Source organism: Oncorhynchus mykiss, chromosome 2, assembly GCF_013265735.2.
Source record: "Oncorhynchus mykiss isolate Arlee chromosome 2, USDA_OmykA_1.1, whole genome shotgun sequence".
Lineage (NCBI taxonomy): Eukaryota > Metazoa > Chordata > Actinopteri > Salmoniformes > Salmonidae > Oncorhynchus > Oncorhynchus mykiss.
In genome coordinates this window covers 7,526,557-7,551,323 of record NC_048566.1, presented here as the reverse complement: position 1 = coordinate 7,551,323, position 24,767 = coordinate 7,526,557, and the positions used below count along the sequence as shown (strand labels likewise).

General features: G+C 35.8%; 2 protein-coding genes across 6 annotated transcripts in view; one reads left to right on the top strand and one right to left on the bottom strand.

Moving 5' to 3' along the window:
- Positions 1–19,566, top strand: part of jazf1b (JAZF zinc finger 1b) — a 60,683-nt gene extending 41,117 nt beyond the window's left edge. Inside the window, exons 5-6 of one of the 2 annotated variants that reach the window (XM_036936822.1) lie at positions 17,503–17,655; positions 17,704–19,566. In XM_036936822.1, coding sequence (XP_036792717.1) covers positions 17,503–17,655; positions 17,704–17,724 — 174 coding nt within the window. In that variant the 3' untranslated portion in view covers positions 17,725–19,566. Of the gene's footprint in view, positions 1–17,502 lie in introns of both variants that reach the window. The other variant, XM_036936813.1, reaches the window with a different exon arrangement.
- A 483-nt stretch (positions 19,567–20,049) lies between these two features.
- tax1bp1b (Tax1 (human T-cell leukemia virus type I) binding protein 1b) overlaps positions 20,050–24,767 on the bottom strand; it is a 35,092-nt gene continuing 30,374 nt past the window's right edge. For all 4 annotated transcript variants that reach the window (XM_036936783.1, XM_036936801.1, XM_036936792.1 and 1 more), the window contains 2 exons: positions 22,065–22,153; positions 20,050–21,068 (listed from right to left, as the gene is read on the bottom strand). In XM_036936783.1, coding sequence (XP_036792678.1) covers positions 20,864–21,068; positions 22,065–22,153 — 294 coding nt within the window. In that variant the 3' untranslated portion in view covers positions 20,050–20,863. The remainder of the gene's footprint in view (positions 21,069–22,064; positions 22,154–24,767) is intronic.

Sequence of the window (24,767 nt, the reverse complement as noted above, 5' to 3'; positions counted from 1 at the left end):
GTATAGTTAGTATTAGACTAGGCTGTACAAGAAACATGATATATAGTTAGTATTAGACTCTAGGCTGTACAAGAAACATTATATATAGTTAGTAGTAGACTAGGCTGTACAAGAAACATGATATATAGTTAGTATTAGACTAGGCTGTACAAGAAACATGATATATAGTTAGTATTAGACTAGGCTGTACAAGAAACATGATATATAGTTAGTATTAGACTAGGCTGTACAAGAAACAGGATATATAGTTAGTATTAGACTAGGCTGTACAAGAAACATGATATGTAGTTAGTAGTAGACTCTAGGCTGTACAAGAAACATGATATATAGTTAGTATTAGACTAGGCTGTACAAGAAACATGATATATAGTTAGTATTAGACTAGGCTGTACAAGAAACATGATATATAGTTAGTATTAGACTAGGCTGTACAAGAAACATGATGTATAGTTAGTATTAGACTAGGCTGTACAAGAAACATGATATATCGTTAGTATTAGACTAGGCTGTACAAGAAACATGATGTATAGTTAGTATTAGACTCTAGGCTGTACAAGAAACATGATATATAGTTAGTATTAGACTAGGCTGTACAAGAAACATGATATATAGTTAGTATTAGACTAGGCTGTACAAGAAACATGATATATAGTTAGTATTAGACTAGGCTGTACAAGAAACATGATGTATAGTTAGTATTAGACTAGGCTGTACAAGAAACATGATATATAGTTAGTATTAGACTCTAGGCTGTACAAGAAACATTATATATAGTTAGTAGTAGACTAGGCTGTACAAGAAACATGATATATAGTTAGTATTAGACTAGGCTGTACAAGAAACATGATATATAGTTAGTATTAGACTAGGCTGTACAAGAAACATGATATATAGTTAGTATTAGACTAGGCTGTACAAGAAACATTATATATAGTTAGTAGTAGACTAGGCTGTACAAGAAACATGATATGTAGTTAGTAGTAGACTAGGCTGTACAAGAAACATGATATGTAGTTAGTAGTAGACTAGGCTGTACAAGAAACATGATATATAGTTAGTAGTAGACTAGGCTGTACAAGAAACATGATATATCGTTAGTAGTAGACTAGGCTGTACAAGAAACATGATGTATAGTTAGTATTAGACTAGGCTGTACAAGAAACATGATATATAGTTAGTATTAGACTCTAGGCTGTACAAGAAACATTATATATAGTTAGTAGTAGACTAGGCTGTACAAGAAACATTATATATAGTTAGTAGTAGACTAGGCTGTACAAGAAACATGATATATAGTTAGTATTAGACTAGGCTGTACAAGAAACAGGATATATAGTTGGTAGTAGACTAGGCTGTACAAGAAACAGGATATATAGTTAGTATTAGACTATGCTGTACAAGAAACATGATATATTGTTAGTATTAGACTAGGCTGTACAAGAAACATGATATATAGTTAGTATTAGACTAGGCTGTACAAGAAACAGGATATATAGTTGGTAGTAGACTAGGCTGTACAAGAAACAGGATATATAGTTAGTATTAGACTATGCTGTACAAGAAACATGATATATTGTTAGTATTAGACTAGGCTGTACAAGAAACATGATATATAGTTAGTATTAGACTAGGCTGTACAAGAAACATGATATATAGTTAGTATTAGACTAGGCTGTACAAGAAACAGGATATATAGTTAGTATTAGACTAGGCTGTACAAGAAACATGATATGTAGTTAGTAGTAGACTCTAGGCTGTACAAGAAACATGATATATAGTTAGTATTAGACTAGGCTGTACAAGAAACATGATATATAGTTAGTAGTAGACTAGGCTGTACAAGAAACATGATATATAGTTAGTATTAGACTAGGCTGTACAAGAAACATGATATATAGTTAGTAGTAGACTAGGCTGTACAAGAAACATGATATATAGTTAGTATTAGACTAGGCTGTACAAGAAACATGATATATAGTTAGTAGTAGACTAGGCTGTACAATAAACATGATATATAGTTAGTAGTAGACTAGGCTGTACAAGAAACATGATATATAGTTAGTATTAGACTAGGCTGTACAAGAAACATGATATATAGTTAGTATTAGACTAGGCTGTACAAGAAACATGATATATAGTTAGTATTAGACTAGGCTGTACAAGAAACATGATATATAGTTAGTAGTAGACTAGGCTGTACAAGAAACATGATATATAGTTAGTATTAGACTCTAGGCTGTACAAGAAACATGATATATAGTTAGTAGTAGACTAGGCTGTACAAGAAACATGATATATAGTTAGTATTAGACTAGGCTGTACAAGAAACATGATATATAGTTAGTATTAGACTATGCTGTACAAGAAACATGATATATTGTTAGTATTAGACTAGGCTGTACAAGAAACATGATATATAGTTAGTATTAGACTAGGCTGTACAAGAAACATGATATATAGTTAGTATTAGACTAGGTTGTACAAGAAACAGGATATATAGTTAGTATTAGACTAGGCTGTACAAGAAACATGATATATAGTTAGTATTAGACTAGGCTGTACAAGAAACATGATATATAGTTAGTAGTAGACTAGGCTGTACAAGAAACATGATATATAGTTAGTAGTAGACTAGGCTGTACAAGAAACATGATATATAGTTAGTATTAGACTCTAGGCTGTACAAGAAACATGATATATAGTTAGTATTAGACTAGGCTGTACAAGAAACATGATGTATAGTTAGTATTAGACTAGGCTGTACAAGAAACATGATGTATAGTTAGTATTAGACTAGGCTGTACAAGAAACATGATATATCGTTAGTATTAGACTAGGCTGTACAAGAAACATGATGTATAGTTAGTATTAGACTCTAGGCTGTACAAGAAACATGATATATAGTTAGTATTAGACTAGGCTGTACAAGAAACATGATATATAGTTAGTATTAGACTAGGCTGTACAAGAAACATGATATATAGTTAGTATTAGACTAGGCTGTACAAGAAACATGATGTATAGTTAGTATTAGACTAGGCTGTACAAGAAACATGATATATAGTTAGTATTAGACTCTAGGCTGTACAAGAAACATTATATATAGTTAGTAGTAGACTAGGCTGTACAAGAAACATGATATATAGTTAGTATTAGACTAGGCTGTACAAGAAACATGATATATAGTTAGTATTAGACTAGGCTGTACAAGAAACATGATATATAGTTAGTATTAGACTAGGCTGTACAAGAAACATTATATATAGTTAGTAGTAGACTAGGCTGTACAAGAAACATGATATGTAGTTAGTAGTAGACTAGGCTGTACAAGAAACATGATATGTAGTTAGTAGTAGACTAGGCTGTACAAGAAACATGATATATAGTTGGTAGTAGACTAGGCTGTACAAGAAACATGATATATCGTTAGTAGTAGACTAGGCTGTACAAGAAACATGATGTATAGTTAGTATTAGACTAGGCTGTACAAGAAACATGATATATAGTTAGTATTAGACTCTAGGCTGTACAAGAAACATTATATATAGTTAGTAGTAGACTAGGCTGTACAAGAAACATGATATATAGTTAGTAGTAGACTAGGCTGTACAAGAAACATTATATATAGTTAGTAGTAGACTAGGCTGTACAAGAAACATGATATATAGTTAGTATTAGACTAGGCTGTACAAGAAACATGATATATAGTTAGTATTAGACTAGGCTGTACAAGAAACAGGATATATAGTTAGTATTAGACTAGGCTGTACAAGAAACATGATATATAGTTAGTAGTAGACTAGGCTGTACAAGAAACATGATATATAGTTAGTAGTAGACTAGGCTGTACAAGAAACATGATATATAGTTAGTATTAGACTAGGCTGTACAAGAAACATGATATATAGTTAGTATTAGACTAGGCTGTACAAGAAACAGGATATATAGTTAGTATTAGACTAGGCTGTACAAGAAACATGATATGTAGTTAGTAGTAGACTCTAGGCTGTACAAGAAACATGATATATAGTTAGTATTAGACTAGGCTGTACAAGAAACATGATATATAGTTAGTATTAGACTAGGCTGTACAAGAAACATGATATATAGTTAGTATTAGACTCTAGGCTGTACAAGAAACATGATATATAGTTAGTAGTAGACTAGGCTGTACAAGAAACATGATGTATAGTTAGTATTAGACTAGGCTGTACAAGAAACATGATATATAGTTAGTATTAGACTCTAGGCTGTACAAGAAACATGATATATAGTTAGTAGTAGACTAGGCTGTACAAGAAACATGATATATAGTTAGTATTAGACTAGGCTGTACAAGAAACATGATATATAGTTAGTATTAGACTATGCTGTACAAGAAACATGATATATTGTTAGTATTAGACTAGGCTGTACAAGAAACATGATATATAGTTAGTATTAGACTAGGCTGTACAAGAAACATGATATATAGTTAGTATTAGACTAGGCTGTACAAGAAACAGGATATATAGTTAGTATTAGACTAGGCTGTACAAGAAACATGATATGTAGTTAGTAGTAGACTCTAGGCTGTACAAGAAACATGATATATAGTTAGTATTAGACTAGGCTGTACAAGAAACATGATATATAGTTAGTAGTAGACTAGGCTGTCCAAGAAACATGATATATAGTTAGTAGTAGACTAGGCTGTACAAGAAACATGATATATAGTTAGTATTAGACTCTAGGCTGTACAAGAAACATGATATATAGTTAGTATTAGACTAGGCTGTACAAGAAACATGATGTATAGTTAGTATTAGACTAGGCTGTACAAGAAACATGATGTATAGTTAGTATTAGACTAGGCTGTACAAGAAACATTATATATCGTTAGTATTAGACTAGGCTGTACAAGAAACATGATATATCGTTAGTATTAGACTAGGCTGTACAAGAAACATGATGTATAGTTAGTATTAGACTCTAGGCTGTACAAGAAACATGATATATAGTTAGTATTAGACTAGGCTGTACAAGAAACATGATATATAGTTAGTATTAGACTAGGCTGTACAAGAAACATGATATATAGTTAGTATTAGACTAGGCTGTACAAGAAACATGATGTATAGTTAGTATTAGACTAGGCTGTACAAGAAACATGATATATAGTTAGTATTAGACTCTAGGCTGTACAAGAAACATTATATATAGTTAGAAGTAGACTAGGCTGTACAAGAAACATGATATATAGTTAGTATTAGACTAGGCTGTACAAGAAACATGATATATAGTTAGTATTAGACTAGGCTGTACAAGAAACATGATATATAGTTAGTATTAGACTAGGCTGTACAAGAAACATTATATATAGTTAGTAGTAGACTAGGCTGTACAAGAAACATGATATGTAGTTAGTAGTAGACTAGGCTGTACAAGAAACATGATATGTAGTTAGTAGTAGACTAGGCTGTACAAGAAACATGATATATAGTTAGTAGTAGACTAGGCTGTACAAGAAACATGATATATCGTTAGTAGTAGACTAGGCTGTACAAGAAACATGATGTATAGTTAGTATTAGACTAGGCTGTACAAGAAACATGATATATAGTTAGTATTAGACTCTAGGCTGTACAAGAAACATTATATATAGTTAGTAGTAGACTAGGCTGTACAAGAAACATGATATATAGTTAGTAGTAGACTAGGCTGTACAAGAAACATTATATATAGTTAGTAGTAGACTAGGCTGTACAAGAAACATGATATATAGTTAGTATTAGACTAGGCTGTACAAGAAACATGATATATAGTTAGTATTAGACTCTAGGCTGTACAAGAAACATGATATATAGTTAGTATTAGACTAGGCTGTACAAGAAACATGATATATAGTTAGTATTAGACTAGGCTGTACAAGAAACATTATATATAGTTAGTAGTAGACTAGGCTGTACAAGAAACATGATATATAGTTAGTATTAGTCTAGGCTGTACAAGAAACATGATATATAGTTAGTATTAGACTAGGCTGTACAAGAAACATTATATATAGTTAGTAGTAGACTAGGCTGTACAAGAAACATGATATATAGTTAGTATTAGACTAGGCTGTACAAGAAACATGATATATAGTTAGTATTAGACTCTAGGCTGTACAAGAAACATGATATATAGTTAGTAGTAGACTAGGCTGTACAAGAAACATGATATATAGTTAGTATTAGACTAGGCTGTACAAGAAACATTATATATAGTTAGTAGTAGACTAGGCTGTACAAGAAACATTATATATAGTTAGTAGTAGACTAGGCTGTACAAGAAACATGATATATAGTTAGTATTAGACTAGGCTGTACAAGAAACATGATATATAGTTAGTATTAGACTCTAGGCTGTACAAGAAACATGATATATAGTTAGTAGTAGACTAGGCTGTACAAGAAACATGATATATAGTTAGTATTAGACTAGGCTGTACAATAAACATGATATATAGTTAGTATTAGACTAGGCTGTACAAGAAACATGATATATCGTTAGTAGTAGACTAGGCTGTACAAGAAACATGATATATCGTTAGTAGTAGACTAGGCTGTACAAGAAACATGATATATAGTTAGTATTAGACTAGGCTGTACAAGAAACATGATATATAGTTAGTAGTAGACTAGGCTGTACAAGAAACATGATATATCGTTAGTAGTAGACTAGGCTGTACAAGAAACATGATATATAGTTAGTATTAGACTCTAGGCTGTACAAGAAACATGATATATAGTTAGTAGTAGACTAGGCTGTACAAGAAACATGATATATAGTTAGTAGTAGACTCTAGGCTGTACAAGAAACATGATATATAGTTAGTAGTAGACTCTAGGCTGTACAAGAAACATGATATATAGTTAGTAGTAGACTCTAGGCTGTACAAGAAACATGATATATAGTTAGTAGTAGACTCTAGGCTGTACAAGAAACATGATATATAGTTAGTATTAGACTAGGCTGTACAAGAAACATGATATATAGTTAGTATTAGACTAGGCTGTACAAGAAACATGATATATAGTTAGTAGTAGACTCTAGGCTGTACAAGAAACATGATATATAGTTAGTAGTAGACTCTAGGCTGTACAAGAAACATGATATATAGTTAGTATTAGACTAGGCTGTACAAGAAACATGATATATAGTTAGTATTAGACTAGGCTGTACAAGAAACATGATATATAATTAGTAGTAGACTAGGCTGTACAAGAAACATGATATATAGTTAGTATTAGACTCTAGGCTGTACAAGAAACATGATATATAGTTAGTATTAGACTAGGCTGTACAAGAAACATGATATATAGTTAGTATTAGACTCTAGGCTGTACAAGAAACATGATATATAGTTAGTATTAGACTAGGCTGTACAAGAAACATGATATATAGTTAGTATTAGACTAGGCTGTACAAGAAACATGATATATAGTTAGTATTAGACTAGGCTGTACAAGAAACATGATATATTGTTAGTAGTAGACTAGGCTGTACAAGAAACATGATATATAGTTAGTAGTAGACTAGGCTGTACAAGAAACATGATATATAGTTAGTATTAGACTCTAGGCTGTACAAGAAACATGATATATAGTTAGTAGTAGACTAGGCTGTACAAGAAACATGATATATAGTTAGTATTAGACTAGGCTGTACAAGAAACATGATATATAGTTAGTATTAGACTATGCTGTACAAGAAACATGATATATTGTTAGTATTAGACTAGGCTGTACAAGAAACATGATATATAGTTAGTATTAGACTAGGCTGTACAAGAAACATGATATATAGTTAGTATTAGACTAGGTTGTACAAGAAACAGGATATATAGTTAGTATTAGACTAGGCTGTACAAGAAACATGATATGTAGTTAGTAGTAGACTCTAGGCTGTACAAGAAACATGATATATAGTTAGTATTAGACTAGGCTGTACAAGAAACATGATATATAGTTAGTAGTAGACTAGGCTGTACAAGAAACATGATATATAGTTAGTATTAGACTAGGCTGTACAAGAAACATGATGTATAGTTAGTATTAGACTAGGCTGTACAAGAAACATGATGTATAGTTAGTATTAGACTAGGCTGTACAAGAAACATGATATATCGTTAGTATTAGACTAGGCTGTACAAGAAACATGATATATAGTTAGTATTAGACTAGGCTGTACAATAAACATGATATATAGTTAGTATTAGACTAGGCTGTACAAGAAACATGATATATCGTTAGTAGTAGACTAGGCTGTACAAGAAACATGATATATCGTTAGTAGTAGACTAGGCTGTACAAGAAACATGATATATAGTTAGTATTAGACTAGGCTGTACAAGAAACATGATATATAGTTAGTAGTAGACTAGGCTGTACAAGAAACATGATATATCGTTAGTAGTAGACTAGGCTGTACAAGAAACATGATATATAGTTAGTATTAGACTCTAGGCTGTACAAGAAACATGATATATAGTTAGTAGTAGACTAGGCTGTACAAGAAACATGATATATAGTTAGTAGTAGACTCTAGGCTGTACAAGAAACATGATATATAGTTAGTAGTAGACTCTAGGCTGTACAAGAAACATGATATATAGTTAGTAGTAGACTCTAGGCTGTACAAGAAACATGATATATAGTTAGTAGTAGACTCTAGGCTGTACAAGAAACATGATATATAGTTAGTATTAGACTAGGCTGTACAAGAAACATGATATATAGTTAGTATTAGACTAGGCTGTACAAGAAACATGATATATAGTTAGTAGTAGACTCTAGGCTGTACAAGAAACATGATATATAGTTAGTAGTAGACTCTAGGCTGTACAAGAAACATGATATATAGTTAGTATTAGACTAGGCTGTACAAGAAACATGATATATAGTTAGTATTAGACTAGGCTGTACAAGAAACATGATATATAATTAGTAGTAGACTAGGCTGTACAAGAAACATGATATATAGTTAGTATTAGACTCTAGGCTGTACAAGAAACATGATATATAGTTAGTATTAGACTAGGCTGTACAAGAAACATGATATATAGTTAGTATTAGACTCTAGGCTGTACAAGAAACATGATATATAGTTAGTATTAGACTAGGCTGTACAAGAAACATGATATATAGTTAGTATTAGACTAGGCTGTACAAGAAACATGATATATAGTTAGTATTAGACTAGGCTGTACAAGAAACATGATATATTGTTAGTAGTAGACTAGGCTGTACAAGAAACATGATATATAGTTAGTAGTAGACTAGGCTGTACAAGAAACATGATATATAGTTAGTATTAGACTCTAGGCTGTACAAGAAACATGATATATAGTTAGTAGTAGACTAGGCTGTACAAGAAACATGATATATAGTTAGTATTAGACTAGGCTGTACAAGAAACATGATATATAGTTAGTATTAGACTATGCTGTACAAGAAACATGATATATTGTTAGTATTAGACTAGGCTGTACAAGAAACATGATATATAGTTAGTATTAGACTAGGCTGTACAAGAAACATGATATATAGTTAGTATTAGACTAGGTTGTACAAGAAACAGGATATATAGTTAGTATTAGACTAGGCTGTACAAGAAACATGATATGTAGTTAGTAGTAGACTCTAGGCTGTACAAGAAACATGATATATAGTTAGTATTAGACTAGGCTGTACAAGAAACATGATATATAGTTAGTAGTAGACTAGGCTGTACAAGAAACATGATATATAGTTAGTAGTAGACTAGGCTGTACAAGAAACATGATATATAGTTAGTATTAGACTCTAGGCTGTACAAGAAACATGATATATAGTTAGTATTAGACTAGGCTGTACAAGAAACATGATGTATAGTTAGTATTAGACTAGGCTGTACAAGAAACATGATGTATAGTTAGTATTAGACTAGGCTGTACAAGAAACATGATATATCGTTAGTATTAGACTAGGCTGTACAAGAAACATGATGTATAGTTAGTATTAGACTCTAGGCTGTACAAGAAACATGATATATAGTTAGTATTAGACTAGGCTGTACAAGAAACATGATATATAGTTAGTATTAGACTAGGCTGTACAAGAAACATGATATATAGTTAGTATTAGACTAGGCTGTACAAGAAACATGATGTATAGTTAGTATTAGACTAGGCTGTACAAGAAACATGATATATAGTTAGTATTAGACTCTAGGCTGTACAAGAAACATTATATATAGTTAGTAGTAGACTAGGCTGTACAAGAAACATGATATATAGTTAGTATTAGACTAGGCTGTACAAGAAACATGATATATAGTTAGTATTAGACTAGGCTGTACAAGAAACATGATATATAGTTAGTATTAGACTAGGCTGTACAAGAAACATTATATATAGTTAGTAGTAGACTAGGCTGTACAAGAAACATGATATGTAGTTAGTAGTAGACTAGGCTGTACAAGAAACATGATATGTAGTTAGTAGTAGACTAGGCTGTACAAGAAACATGATATATAGTTAGTAGTAGACTAGGCTGTACAAGAAACATGATATATCGTTAGTAGTAGACTAGGCTGTACAAGAAACATGATGTATAGTTAGTATTAGACTAGGCTGTACAAGAAACATGATATATAGTTAGTATTAGACTCTAGGCTGTACAAGAAACATGATATATAGTTAGTAGTAGACTAGGCTGTACAAGAAACATGATATATAGTTAGTATTAGACTAGGCTGTACAAGAAACATGATATATAGTTAGTATTAGACTATGCTGTACAAGAAACATGATATATTGTTAGTATTAGACTAGGCTGTACAAGAAACATGATATATAGTTAGTATTAGACTAGGCTGTACAAGAAACATGATATATAGTTAGTATTAGACTAGGTTGTACAAGAAACAGGATATATAGTTAGTATTAGACTAGGCTGTACAAGAAACATGATATGTAGTTAGTAGTAGACTCTAGGCTGTACAAGAAACATGATATATAGTTAGTATTAGACTAGGCTGTACAAGAAACATGATATATAGTTAGTAGTAGACTAGGCTGTACAAGAAACATGATATATAGTTAGTAGTAGACTAGGCTGTACAAGAAACATGATATATAGTTAGTATTAGACTCTAGGCTGTACAAGAAACATGATATATAGTTAGTATTAGACTAGGCTGTACAAGAAACATGATGTATAGTTAGTATTAGACTAGGCTGTACAAGAAACATGATGTATAGTTAGTATTAGACTAGGCTGTACAAGAAACATGATATATCGTTAGTATTAGACTAGGCTGTACAAGAAACATGATGTATAGTTAGTATTAGACTCTAGGCTGTACAAGAAACATGATATATAGTTAGTATTAGACTAGGCTGTACAAGAAACATGATATATAGTTAGTATTAGACTAGGCTGTACAAGAAACATGATATATAGTTAGTATTAGACTAGGCTGTACAAGAAACATGATGTATAGTTAGTATTAGACTAGGCTGTACAAGAAACATGATATATAGTTAGTATTAGACTCTAGGCTGTACAAGAAACATTATATATAGTTAGTAGTAGACTAGGCTGTACAAGAAACATGATATATAGTTAGTATTAGACTAGGCTGTACAAGAAACATGATATATAGTTAGTATTAGACTAGGCTGTACAAGAAACATGATATATAGTTAGTATTAGACTAGGCTGTACAAGAAACATGATATATAGTTAGTATTAGACTCTAGGCTGTACAAGAAACATTATATATAGTTAGTAGTAGACTAGGCTGTACAAGAAACATGATATATAGTTAGTATTAGACTAGGCTGTACAAGAAACATGATATGTAGTTAGTAGTAGACTCTAGGCTGTACAAGAAACATGATATATAGTTAGTATTAGACTAGGCTGTACAAGAAACATGATATATAGTTAGTAGTAGACTAGGCTGTACAAGAAACAGGATATATAGTTAGTATTAGACTAGGCTGTACAAGAAACATGATATATAGTTAGTAGTAGACTAGGCTGTACAAGAAACATGATATATAGTTAGTATTAGACTAGGCTGTACAAGAAACATGATATATAGTTAGTAGTAGACTAGGCTGTACAAGAAACATGATATATAGTTAGTAGTAGACTAGGCTGTACAAGAAACATGATATATAGTTAGTATTAGACTAGGCTGTACAAGAAACATGATATATAGTTAGTATTAGACTAGGCTGTACAAGAAACAGGATATATAGTTAGTATTAGACTAGGCTGTACAAGAAACATGATATGTAGTTAGTAGTAGACTCTAGGCTGTATAAGAAACATGATATATAGTTAGTATTAGACTAGGCTGTACAAGAAACATGATATATAGTTAGTATTAGACTCTAGGCTGTACAAGAAACATGATATATAGTTAGTAGTAGACTAGGCTGTACAAGAAACATGATATATAGTTAGTATTAGACTAGGCTGTACAAGAAACATGATATATAGTTAGTATTAGACTATGCTGTACAAGAAACATGATATATTGTTAGTATTAGACTAGGCTGTACAAGAAACATGATATATAGTTAGTATTAGACTAGGCTGTACAAGAAACATGATATATAGTTAGTATTAGACTAGGCTGTACAAGAAACAGGATATATAGTTAGTATTAGACTAGGCTGTACAAGAAACATGATATGTAGTTACTAGTAGACTCTAGGCTGTACAAGAAACATGATATATAGTTAGTATTAGACTAGGCTGTACAAGAAACATGATATATAGTTAGTAGTAGACTAGGCTGTACAAGAAACATGATATATAGTTAGTAGTAGACTAGGCTGTACAAGAAACATGATATATAGTTAGTATTAGACTAGGCTGTACAAGAAACATGATATATAGTTAGTATTAGACTAGGCTGTACAAGAAACATGATGTATAGTTAGTATTAGACTAGGCTGTACAAGAAACATGATATATAGTTAGTAGTAGACTAGGCTGTACAAGAAACATGATATATAGTTAGTATTAGACTCTAGGCTGTACAAGAAACATTATATATAGTTAGAAGTAGACTAGGCTGTACAAGAAACATGATATATAGTTAGTATTAGACTAGGCTGTACAAGAAACATGATATATAGTTAGTATTAGACTAGGCTGTACAAGAAACATGATATATAGTTAGTATTAGACTAGGCTGTACAAGAAACATTATATATAGTTAGTAGTAGACTAGGCTGTACAAGAAACATGATATGTAGTTAGTAGTAGACTAGGCTGTACAAGAAACATGATATGTAGTTAGTAGTAGACTAGGCTGTACAAGAAACATGATATATAGTTAGTAGTAGACTAGGCTGTACAAGAAACATGATATATCGTTAGTAGTAGACTAGGCTGTACAAGAAACATGATGTATAGTTAGTATTAGACTAGGCTGTACAAGAAACATGATATATAGTTAGTATTAGACTCTAGGCTGTACAAGAAACATTATATATAGTTAGTAGTAGACTAGGCTGTACAAGAAACATGATATATAGTTAGTAGTAGACTAGGCTGTACAAGAAACATTATATATAGTTAGTAGTAGACTAGGCTGTACAAGAAACATGATATATAGTTAGTATTAGACTAGGCTGTACAAGAAACATGATATATAGTTAGTAGTAGACTAGGCTGTACAAGAAACATGATATATAGTTAGTATTAGACTAGGCTGTACAAGAAACATTATATATAGTTAGTAGTAGACTAGGCTGTACAAGAAACATGATATATAGTTAGTATTAGTCTAGGCTGTACAAGAAACATGATATATAGTTAGTATTAGACTAGGCTGTACAAGAAACATTATATATAGTTAGTAGTAGACTAGGCTGTACAAGAAACATGATATATAGTTAGTATTAGACTAGGCTGTACAAGAAACATGATATATAGTTAGTATTAGACTCTAGGCTGTACAAGAAACATGATATATAGTTAGTAGTAGACTAGGCTGTACAAGAAACATGATATATAGTTAGTATTAGACTAGGCTGTACAAGAAACATTATATATAGTTAGTAGTAGACTAGGCTGTACAAGAAACATTATATATAGTTAGTAGTAGACTAGGCTGTACAAGAAACATGATATATAGTTAGTATTAGACTAGGCTGTACAAGAAACATGATATATAGTTAGTATTAGACTCTAGGCTGTACAAGAAACATGATATATAGTTAGTAGTAGACTAGGCTGTACAAGAAACATGATATATAGTTAGTATTAGACTAGGCTGTACAATAAACATGATATATAGTTAGTATTAGACTAGGCTGTACAAGAAACATGATATATCGTTAGTAGTAGACTAGGCTGTACAAGAAACATGATATATCGTTAGTAGTAGACTAGGCTGTACAAGAAACATGATATATAGTTAGTATTAGACTAGGCTGTACAAGAAACATGATATATAGTTAGTAGTAGACTAGGCTGTACAAGAAACATGATATATCGTTAGTAGTAGACTAGGCTGTACAAGAAACATGATATATAGTTAGTATTAGACTCTAGGCTGTACAAGAAACATGATATATAGTTAGTAGTAGACTAGGCTGTACAAGAAACATGATATATAGTTAGTAGTAGACTCTAGGCTGTACAAGAAACATGATATATAGTTAGTAGTAGACTCTAGGCTGTACAAGAAACATGATATATAGTTAGTAGTAGACTCTAGGCTGTACAAGAAACATGATATATAGTTAGTATTAGACTAGGCTGTACAAGAAACATGATATATAGTTAGTATTAGACTAGGCTGTACAAGAAACATGATATATAGTTAGTAGTAGACTCTAGGCTGTACAAGAAACATGATATATAGTTAGTAGTAGACTCTAGGCTGTACAAGAAACATGATATATAGTTAGTATTAGACTAGGCTGTACAAGAAACATGATATATAGTTAGTATTAGACTAGGCTGTACAAGAAACATGATATATAATTAGTAGTAGACTAGGCTGTACAAGAAACATGATATATAGTTAGTATTAGACTCTAGGCTGTACAAGAAACATGATATATAGTTAGTATTAGACTAGGCTGTACAAGAAACATGATATATAGTTAGTATTAGACTCTAGGCTGTACAAGAAACATGATATATAGTTAGTATTAGACTAGGCTGTACAAGAAACATGATATATAGTTAGTATTAGACTAGGCTGTACAAGAAACATGATATATAGTTAGTATTAGACTAGGCTGTACAAGAAACATGATATATTGTTAGTAGTAGACTAGGCTGTACAAGAAACATGATATATAGTTAGTAGTAGACTAGGCTGTACAAGAAACATGATATATAGTTAGTAGTAGACTAGGCTGTACAAGAAACATGATATATAGTTAGTAGTAGACTAGGCTGTACAAGAAACATGATATATAGTTAGTATTAGACTCTAGGCTGTACAAGAAACATGATATATAGTTAGTATTAGACTAGGCTGTACAAGAAACATGATATATAGTTAGTATTAGACTCTAGGCTGTACAAGAAACATGATATATAGTTAGTATTAGACTAGGCTGTACAAGAAACATGATATATAGTTAGTATTAGACTAGGCTGTACAAGAAACATGATATATAGTTAGTATTAGACTAGGCTGTACAAGAAACATGATATATTGTTAGTAGTAGACTAGGCTGTACAAGAAACATGATATATAGTTAGTAGTAGACTAGGCTGTACAAGAAACATAATATATAGTTAGTAGTAGACTAGGCTGTACAAGAAACACATGATATATAGTTAGTATTAGACTAGGCTGTACAAGAAACAGGATATATAGTTAGTATTAGACTAGGCTGTACAAGAAACATGATATATAGTTAGTATTAGACTAGGCTGTACAAGAAACATGATATATTGTTAGTATTAGACTAGGCTGTACAAGAAACATGATATATTGTTAGTAGTAGACTAGGCTGTACAAGAAACATGATATATAGTTAGTAGTAGACTAGGCTGTACAAGAAACACCTGATATATAGTTAGTAGTAGACTAGGCTGTACAAGAAACATGATATATAGTTAGTATTAGACTAGGCTGTACAAGAAACATGATATGTAGTTAGTAGTAGACTAGGCTGTACAAGAAACATGATATATAGTTAGTATTAGACTAGGCTGTACAAGAAACATGATATGTAGTTAGTAGTAGACTAGGCTGTACAAGAAACATTATATATAGTTAGTAGTAGACTAGGCTGTACAAGAAACATGATATATAGTTAGTATTAGACTCTAGGCTGTACAAGAAACATGATATATAGTTAGTATTAGACTCTAGGCTGTACAAGAAACATGATATATAGTTAGTATTAGACTCTAGGCTGTACAAGAAACATATATACAGTACCAGTCAAAAGTTTGGACACCTACTCATTCAAGGGTTTTTCTTTATTTTTACTATTTTCTACATTGTAGAATAATAGTGAAGACTTCAAAACTATGAAATAACACATGGAGTCATGTAGTAACCAAAAAACTGTTAAACAAATATATTTGAGTTTCTTCAAAATAGCCCCCCTTTGTCTTGATGACAACTTTGTACACTCTTGGCATTCTCTCAACCAGCTTAGTGGAACGGTATCAAATACATCAATCACATGGTTTCCATGGTTTCCAGGTGTTTGTTGCCATTCCATTTCCTCTGTTACAGACGTTATTATGAGCCGTCCTCTCCTCAGCAGTCTCCTGTGAACTCAATATACTTTAAAATGAGTAAAACCATTTTGAAACTGCGTACAAATGATATTGTACCTACATTCATACAGTATCTTGACTGTGTCCAGCTCACTGATAATCACCCAAGTGAAAGCTAGACAGTCAGGGAGTATAAAAAAGTATAGGACAATTGTTTTGCACATTTTTACAGTGAGGAAATATATTTTCAGTGCAGCCCCCGGAGAGCGTTGAAGACCGAATGCGGCCCCCGGGGCTAAATGAAATTGACAGGCCTGCTCTAGGCTGTACAGGAAGCACGCAGAGATGAAGGACGTTGAGTTAGATCAGCTGACAGAAGACATCTGGACAAATATTGTTGAATCATTTGCGAGATGTAGAAATGATCAAGTATATTTTTATTCTATTCTCACTAGGCTGTACAGTAAACATGCAAAGAGCTGTGTAGAGCGCTGACTCAGGTTTAGTTGACTGAAGACATCTCTAGGTGAATCTAGGGTACTGTAGTGTGGTGAGAGACTCATGACTGTTATAGGAGACTGATCCAGTGTTCTCCAAATCCAGTCGAAGACCCTGATTGGTTGAATATTTGAATCAGATGTGTATGAATCAGGGCTAGATCAAAGGGCCCTGTACACACCCAGTAGCACCCCAGGACTGGAGTTGGTGAACACTGGACTAATTCAAACTTAGCTTACTCTGCCCTCTTCCACTCTGTCCCCTCCCCCTCATTCAGAATGTGAACGGGATCAAGTACCACGCCAAGAACGGCCACCGGACACAGGTCCACATCCGCAAGCCCTTCAAGTGCCGCTGTGGGAAGAGCTACAAGACGTCCCAGGGCCTGAGGCACCACACCATCAACTTCCACCCGCCAGTCTCCACCCACATCCACCTGCCAGTCTCCGCCCACATCCACCCGCCAGTCTCCACCCACATCCACAAGATGCAGCAGTAGCACCGTCCCCACAGAAATAGAATCCCTTGAACATCATCCTGTTCTAGTGATTCTGTTTCTATGGACCCAGTACTCTACTCTTTTATTGCATGCTTTAAAATCACCTTATTTGTATAGATATATTTTTTTATTTTTTATTTTTTGGAATGTATTTTCTTCACAGCTGTTTACTTTGTCACCATTGAGCGATCATGTGTCTTTTTGATAATGTTTTTGGCACATGGGGCTTGCTGTTAAGATGATGATGCGTTTGAAAGAGCTCGTATTGCCACGTTCAAAACACCTCGGAACTCTCCCAGGGATCTTTTCTTTTTATGACTGGGAATTCCGAACGGTCATCCAACTCGGAAACTCTGGCATCTTTCTAGAGCTCTGACTTTCCGACCTGAAAATCACTGACATCATGATTTGATCAGTTTTTTTCCCTGCGAGTTCCCAATGGTCTTGACATCACCATGAGTCGAGGTTCACAGCCATGCTTCTGGGCTGTTCGCCAGAGCAAAACATTTACATACAGATATGTTGTGTACGTTGCAACCCAATGAATTTGACTTGAGTGTTCAGGTAATGCTGTGTTTGAAAAGAAGAGGCATGAGAGTGGTGAGGCCAGGGGAGAAAGCAAGCATCACCACCACACCATCACAAAATCTGAATGTTTGTCAAAGATGACGATATATTCCTGAAAGATGTATAAACTTTCATAATCAGGTGTGAAATAGTAAGCTCTTATATTTTTCGTGTCCTGTTCTGAAAGTGTATTTTTATGATTCACTTTGCCAGGATTTTCACTTGTTTTGTGTTTTAGAACTAAAAGACTCAGGTGACAATTCACCACAAGCATTTCAGCACCACAATCCTGCCTGTGTGTTCTGATAGGATGCGTCCCAAACGGCACCGTATTCCCTATATAGCGCACTACTTTTGACTAGAGCCATGTGGGTCCAGGTCAAACAAAAGTAGTGCACTATATAGGGAGCCATTTGGGAAACACAAAGTATTTTAGAGTCAGCTGTTATGCTGTTCACTGGAATCTTGGGATTGGGTGTCACAGCAGTCCCAGTTATCCAGAACCCTTCCATTCTAGGGTGCTGAGCAGTTATCCTCTTCGCCAAAGCCGGGTGAAGCATTTAAGCACTTTGTAGTAACCAGTTGCCAATAACTCTGCTGCTGCACACACCAACCTGACATGTAGCAGTCACAGGAACTAGAGAGAGCCAGACTGGAAGTACTCCACCTCTCTGCTGCACACACCAACCTGACATGTAGCAGTCACAGGAACTAGAGAGAGCCAGACTGGAAGTACTCCACCTTTCCAAGGAGTTTTCCATTTGTTCAGGTCTCCAGTGTTTCCTGGGTTGAGATTATGTATCTGGTTGCCTTGAATTGTAGACCACAAGATTGAGTTCCAATCCCGTAAGTATCTGTGTATAGCTTCAGGAATGGCTAACTTGAGTTACAGTAGACATTCTTGTCAAAATAAAAGATGGCCAGATCTCAATTCTGGTATTTTGTCCCTCTAGCCTCTATGTAGTCTAATAAACGGTACTGTGTCATACTGGTGATCAGAGAGAGCAAGGGGCTAATCAACAACCCAATCAAAACATCACGGAAATCAATGTCCTTATGGAACTACACGTTAAGGTTGCGTCCCAAATGGTAGCCTATTCCCTCTATAGTCCATATGGCTCTGGTCAAAAGTAGTGCATTAAATAGGGAATGCATTATGTAGATGGTCATTGACAGTATTATACTGCCATATGGAGGGAAGTATTTGATATATTGTGTATAGTAAATGTATTGTGTCAAGTGCATTAAATTATATTTTCATATGTTTCTGGAGAATGACTGTGTGTATGTATCCTATATATTTATTTATTTAACTCGTATTTAACTTGGCAAGTCCGTTAAAGAACAAACTCTTATTTACACTGACGGCCTACTGGGGAACAGTGTGTTAACTGCCTTGTTCAGAGGCAACACACTGACGGCCTACCGGGGAACAGTGTGTTGCCTTGTTCAGAGGCAGAACGACAGATTTTTACCTTGTCAGCTCGAGGATTCCATCTAGCAACATTTTGGTTACTGGCTCTAACCACTAGGCTACCTGCCACCCCTATAAACTAAGGCAACAGCAGAGGTTGTTTAGTAACTGACTGATGTACAAAACTAGCTGCTTTAGGAATGTAGCTGTGATTACAATACAACTGCCTCTGTGTTCCTGGACATTTCTGCACCATTACAGATGTTTTACATTGAGACCCAGGTCTGAGTATGTATGTGTACAAGGCATGGAAGTAAGTGGCTATATTATAGTCTGATACTCTATATTGTTCCAAACAGACTTTATTAGTTAAGATGTCATTACATGGGACTCAAAGAAATCAAAGGTTTTGTATAATCGTGAAATAACAGAATCCTGGCATGCATGTTAATCAGTAGCGAAAGGTGAAACATGACTTCTTTATTCAGACAACCAAACCAGTGGACTAAATCATGAGAATCAACTGACACTAAAATATAACAGCTCTTTCTAACCAGACATACTGAAAAAGCTTATAACGCCGTTGGCTCTTAAAAGATGATTCTACAATAGATGATTTAAAGATAATATAATAATCAGGTTTAGAAGCAAATGATTTGTCCCGTCTGTCTGCATATAGTGCAGCGAGGTGGCTGCTTTCTAAACATCATGAATACCTGAATTTGACTATGAAGCTCAGGGGAAAGCATTTGGGTTGGAACAGTTGAAATGCATGTTTGATGTAGCTTACTTTCCCTGACTTCACATAGTCTAGTAGTGTCTGGGACTGATCCGAGGGGTCAGAGATGAGCACAGCCATAACATCTCACTAATACAATCAGAGGAATAACAAATAAAATGGGACACTTCATATTAAAGACTGATTCACACAGATATATGTAGCCCTGATCTGAATTATACATCAAATCAGAGCACCAATCACACTGCCGAATAAGAAGACCGTTTCCCTAGTTAATAAAAGACGCTCATCAAAACGCCACCGGTCCTAAAGGTGAATCAGAATGAGATCGTCACACCTGTTACATGTGTCAGGGGAAAAGAGCAAGGCAGTTTCATTTCAGTGGCGACTGACAGAGGGTTGTAGCGGGGATGAGGTTTTTAGTCAAAGTTGAGCACGTTGGCGGAGTCAAAGTGGGTGAGCACGTGGTTCTCAAAGACCTTCTGGTCACAGTCGAGGGGGAACTGCTCGCTGCACATGGGGCACACCTTCCAGTGGCTCTCTACATGCTCCACAAACTTACTCTGGTCGTAGTTGGGCGGGAAGATCAACTCACACAGTGGACAGCGCATGTGGACGTTCACACTGCACAGAGGAGAGACGGAGAGAGAGAATGGAGTGAGAAGGAGAAGGAAGAGATGGGGAAAGAAACAAAGTAAGGTTAGGGAGAGAAGGTATTGAGAGGGCAACAGAGAGAAGGTATTGAGAGAGAAACAGGGAGAGAAGGTATTGAGAGAGCAACCAAGAGAGAAGGTATTGAGAGAGCAACCAGGAGAGAAGGTATTGAGAGGGCAACAGAGAGAAGGTATTGAGAGGGCAACAGGGAGAGAAGGTATTGAGAGGGCAACAGGGAGAGAAGGAGAGAGGGCAACAGAGAGATAAGGTATTGAGAGGGCAACAGGGAGAGAAGGAGAGAGGGCAACAGAGAGAAGGTATTGAGAGGGCAACAGGGAGAGAAGGTATTGAGAGGGCAACAGAGAGATAAGGTATTGAGAGGGCAACAGGGAGAGAAGGTATTGAGAGAGCAACCAAGAGAGAAGGTATTGAGAGAGCAACCAAGAGAGAAGGTATTGAGAGAGCAACCAAGAGAGAAGGTATTGAGAGAGCAACCAAGAGAGAAGGTATTGAGAGAGCAACAGGGAGAGAAGGTATTGAGAGAGCAACCAAGAGAGAAGGTATTGAGAGAGCAACCAGGAGAAAGTGTATTGAGAGAGCAACCAGGAGAGAAGGTATTGAGAGCAACCAAGAGAGAAGGTATTGAGAGAGCGACAGAGAGATGGTATTGAGAGAGCGACAGACAGAGAAGGTATTGAGAGGGCGTTGGGTTAATGAGCGGCCAAGTGATGATGTTGGCAGAGGGAGCAGAGCAGGACAGCTAACAGGCTAATAAAGACCATCTGTCAGGGGGTCTACTCTACGTGGGTGGGCCACTAGCTGGGCCACTCATGTTAACACCTACATTACAGAACAAAGACTTTACACAGGTTGGAGCTGGGAAGCTGCTGTGCTGGGGTGAGAGACCAACTTCAATGCATTTTGGGGAGTGCAGGCCTTCAGAGTGTGTGTGTGTGTGTGTGTTACCTGGACTCGAAGCCAAGTGGAGTCTGTCCATCATTTAAGAATGGGCTGTGGGGTTCAGTAGTTGCTGCAGGCTGTTCATTGGCATTGCCCTGTGGTGGAGGGTAGAAAACTACTTCAGAAATACTATCTATCACACACAACTGTTGAAGCAGAAATCCTCCTCCCACTGTGTATGATGCAACATATCACTGAGAACCTCATTGGAGGCTGGTGTCACTTAAATCAGAGGACAGCTGTAAGGCTGTAATGAAGGTAACAGTATCAAACATGCTTTCATAACGTACACTTTATTCATCTCCAATTATTACTAGGAGCTGTCCTCCCTTCACCAGCCTCCTCTGGTCTATCTTTAAGGCAGACTAACTGACATTGTGGATTTTTTTCAGACTAGCTAACTACCGTTGTTGTTCTCAGACTAGCTGACTACCGTTGTTGTCCTCAGACTAGCTGACTACCGCTGTTGTCCTCAGACTAGCTGACTACCGCTGTTGTTCTCAGACTAGCTGACTACCGTTGTTGTCCTCAGACTAGCTGACTACCGTTGTTGTTCTCAGACTAGCTGACTACCGCTGTTGTCCTCAGACTAGCTGACTACCGCTGTTGTTCTCAGACTAGCTGACTACCGCTGTTGTTCTCAGACTAGCTGACTACCGTTGTTGTTCTCAGACTAGCCGACTACCGCTGTTGTTCTCAGACTAGCTGACTACCGCTGTTGTTCTCAGACTAGCTGACTACCGTTGTTGTCCTCAGACTAGCTGACTACCGCTGTTGTCCTCAGACTAGCTGACTACCGCTGTTGTCCTCAGACTAGCTGACTACCGTTGTTGTCCTCAGACTAGCTGACTACCGTTGTTGTCCTCAGACTAGCTGACTACCGTTGTTGTCCTCAGACTAGCTGACTACCGTTGTTGTTCTCAGACTAGCTGACTACCGTTGTTGTTCTCAGACTAGCTGACTCACATTGTTGTTGTTCTCAGACTAGCTGACTACCGTTGTTGTTCTCAGACTAGCTGACTACCGTTGTTGTTCTCAGACTAGCTGACTACCGTTGTTGTTCTCAGACTAGCTGACTACCGTTGTTGTTCTCAGACTAGCTGACTACCGTTGTTGTTCTCAGACTAGTTGACTACCGTTGTTGTTCTCAGACTAGCTGACTACCGTTGTTGTCCTCAGACTAGCTGACTACCGTTGTTGTTCTCAGACTAGCTGACTACCGTTGTTGTTCTCAGACTAGCTGACTACCGTTGTTGTCCTCAGACTAGCTGACTACCGTTGTTGTTCTCAGACTAGCTGACTACCGTTGTTGTTCTCAGACTAGCTGACTACCGTTGTTGTCCTCAGACTAGCTGACTACCGTTGTTGTCCTCAGACTAGCTGACTACCGTTGTTGTCCTCAGACTAGCTGACTACCGTTGTTGTCCTCAGACTAGCTGACTACCGTTGTTGTTCTCAGACTAGCTGACTACCGTTGTTGTTCTCAGACTAGCTGACTACCGTTGTTGTTCTCAGACTAGCTAACTACCGTTGTTGTCCTCAGACTAGCTAACTACCGTTGTTGTTCTCAGACTAGCTGACTACCGTTGTTGTTCTCAGACTAGCTGACTACCGTTGTTGTTCTCAGACTAGCTGACTACCGTTGTTGTTCTCAGACTAGCTGACTACCGTTGTTGTTCTCAGACTAGCTGACTCACATTGTTGTTGTTCTCAGACTAGCTGACTCACATTGTTGTTGTTCTCAGACTAGCTGACTACCGTTGTTGTTCTCAGACTAGCTGACTACCGTTGTTGTTCTCAGACTAGCTGACTACCGTTGTTGTTCTCAGACTAGCTGACTACCGTTGTTGTTCTCAGACTAGCTGACTACCGTTGTTGTTCTCAGACTAGCTGACTACCGTTGTTGTTCTCAGACTAGCTGACTACCGTTGTTGTTCTCAGACTAGCTGACTACCGTTGTTGTTCTCAGACTAGCTAACTACCGTTGTTGTCCTCAGACTAGCTAACTACCGTTGTTGTTCTCAGACTAGCTGACTACCGTTGTTGTTCTCAGACTAGCTGACTACCGTTGTTGTTCTCAGACTAGCTGACTCACATTGTTGTTGTTCTCAGACTAGCTGACTACCGTTGTTGTTCTCAGACTAGCTGACTACCGTTGTTGTTCTCAGACTACCGCTGTTGTTCTCAGACTAGCTGACTACCGTTGTTGTTCTCAGACTAGCTGACTACCGTTGTTGTTCTCAGACTAGCTGACTACCGCTGTTGTCCTCAGACTAGCTGACTACCGTTGTTGTTCTCAGACTAGCTGACTACCGTTGTTGTTCTCAGACTAGCTGACTACCGTTGTTGTTCTCAGACTAGCTGACTACCGTTGTTGTTCTCAGACTAGCTGACTCACATTGTTGTTGTTCTCAGACTAGCTGACTCACATTGTTGTTGTTCTCAGACTAGCTGACTACCGTTGTTGTTCTCAGACTAGCTGACTCACATTGTTGTTGTTCTCAGACTAGCTGACTCACATTGTTGTTGTTCTCAGACTAGCTGACTACCGTTGTTGTTCTCAGACTAGCTGACTCACATTGTTGTTGTTCTCAGACTAGCTGACTCACATTGTTGTTGTTCTCAGACTAGCTGACTACCGCTGTTGTTCTCAGACTAGCTGACTACCGCTGTTGTTCTCAGACTAGCTGACTACCGTTGTTGTTCTCA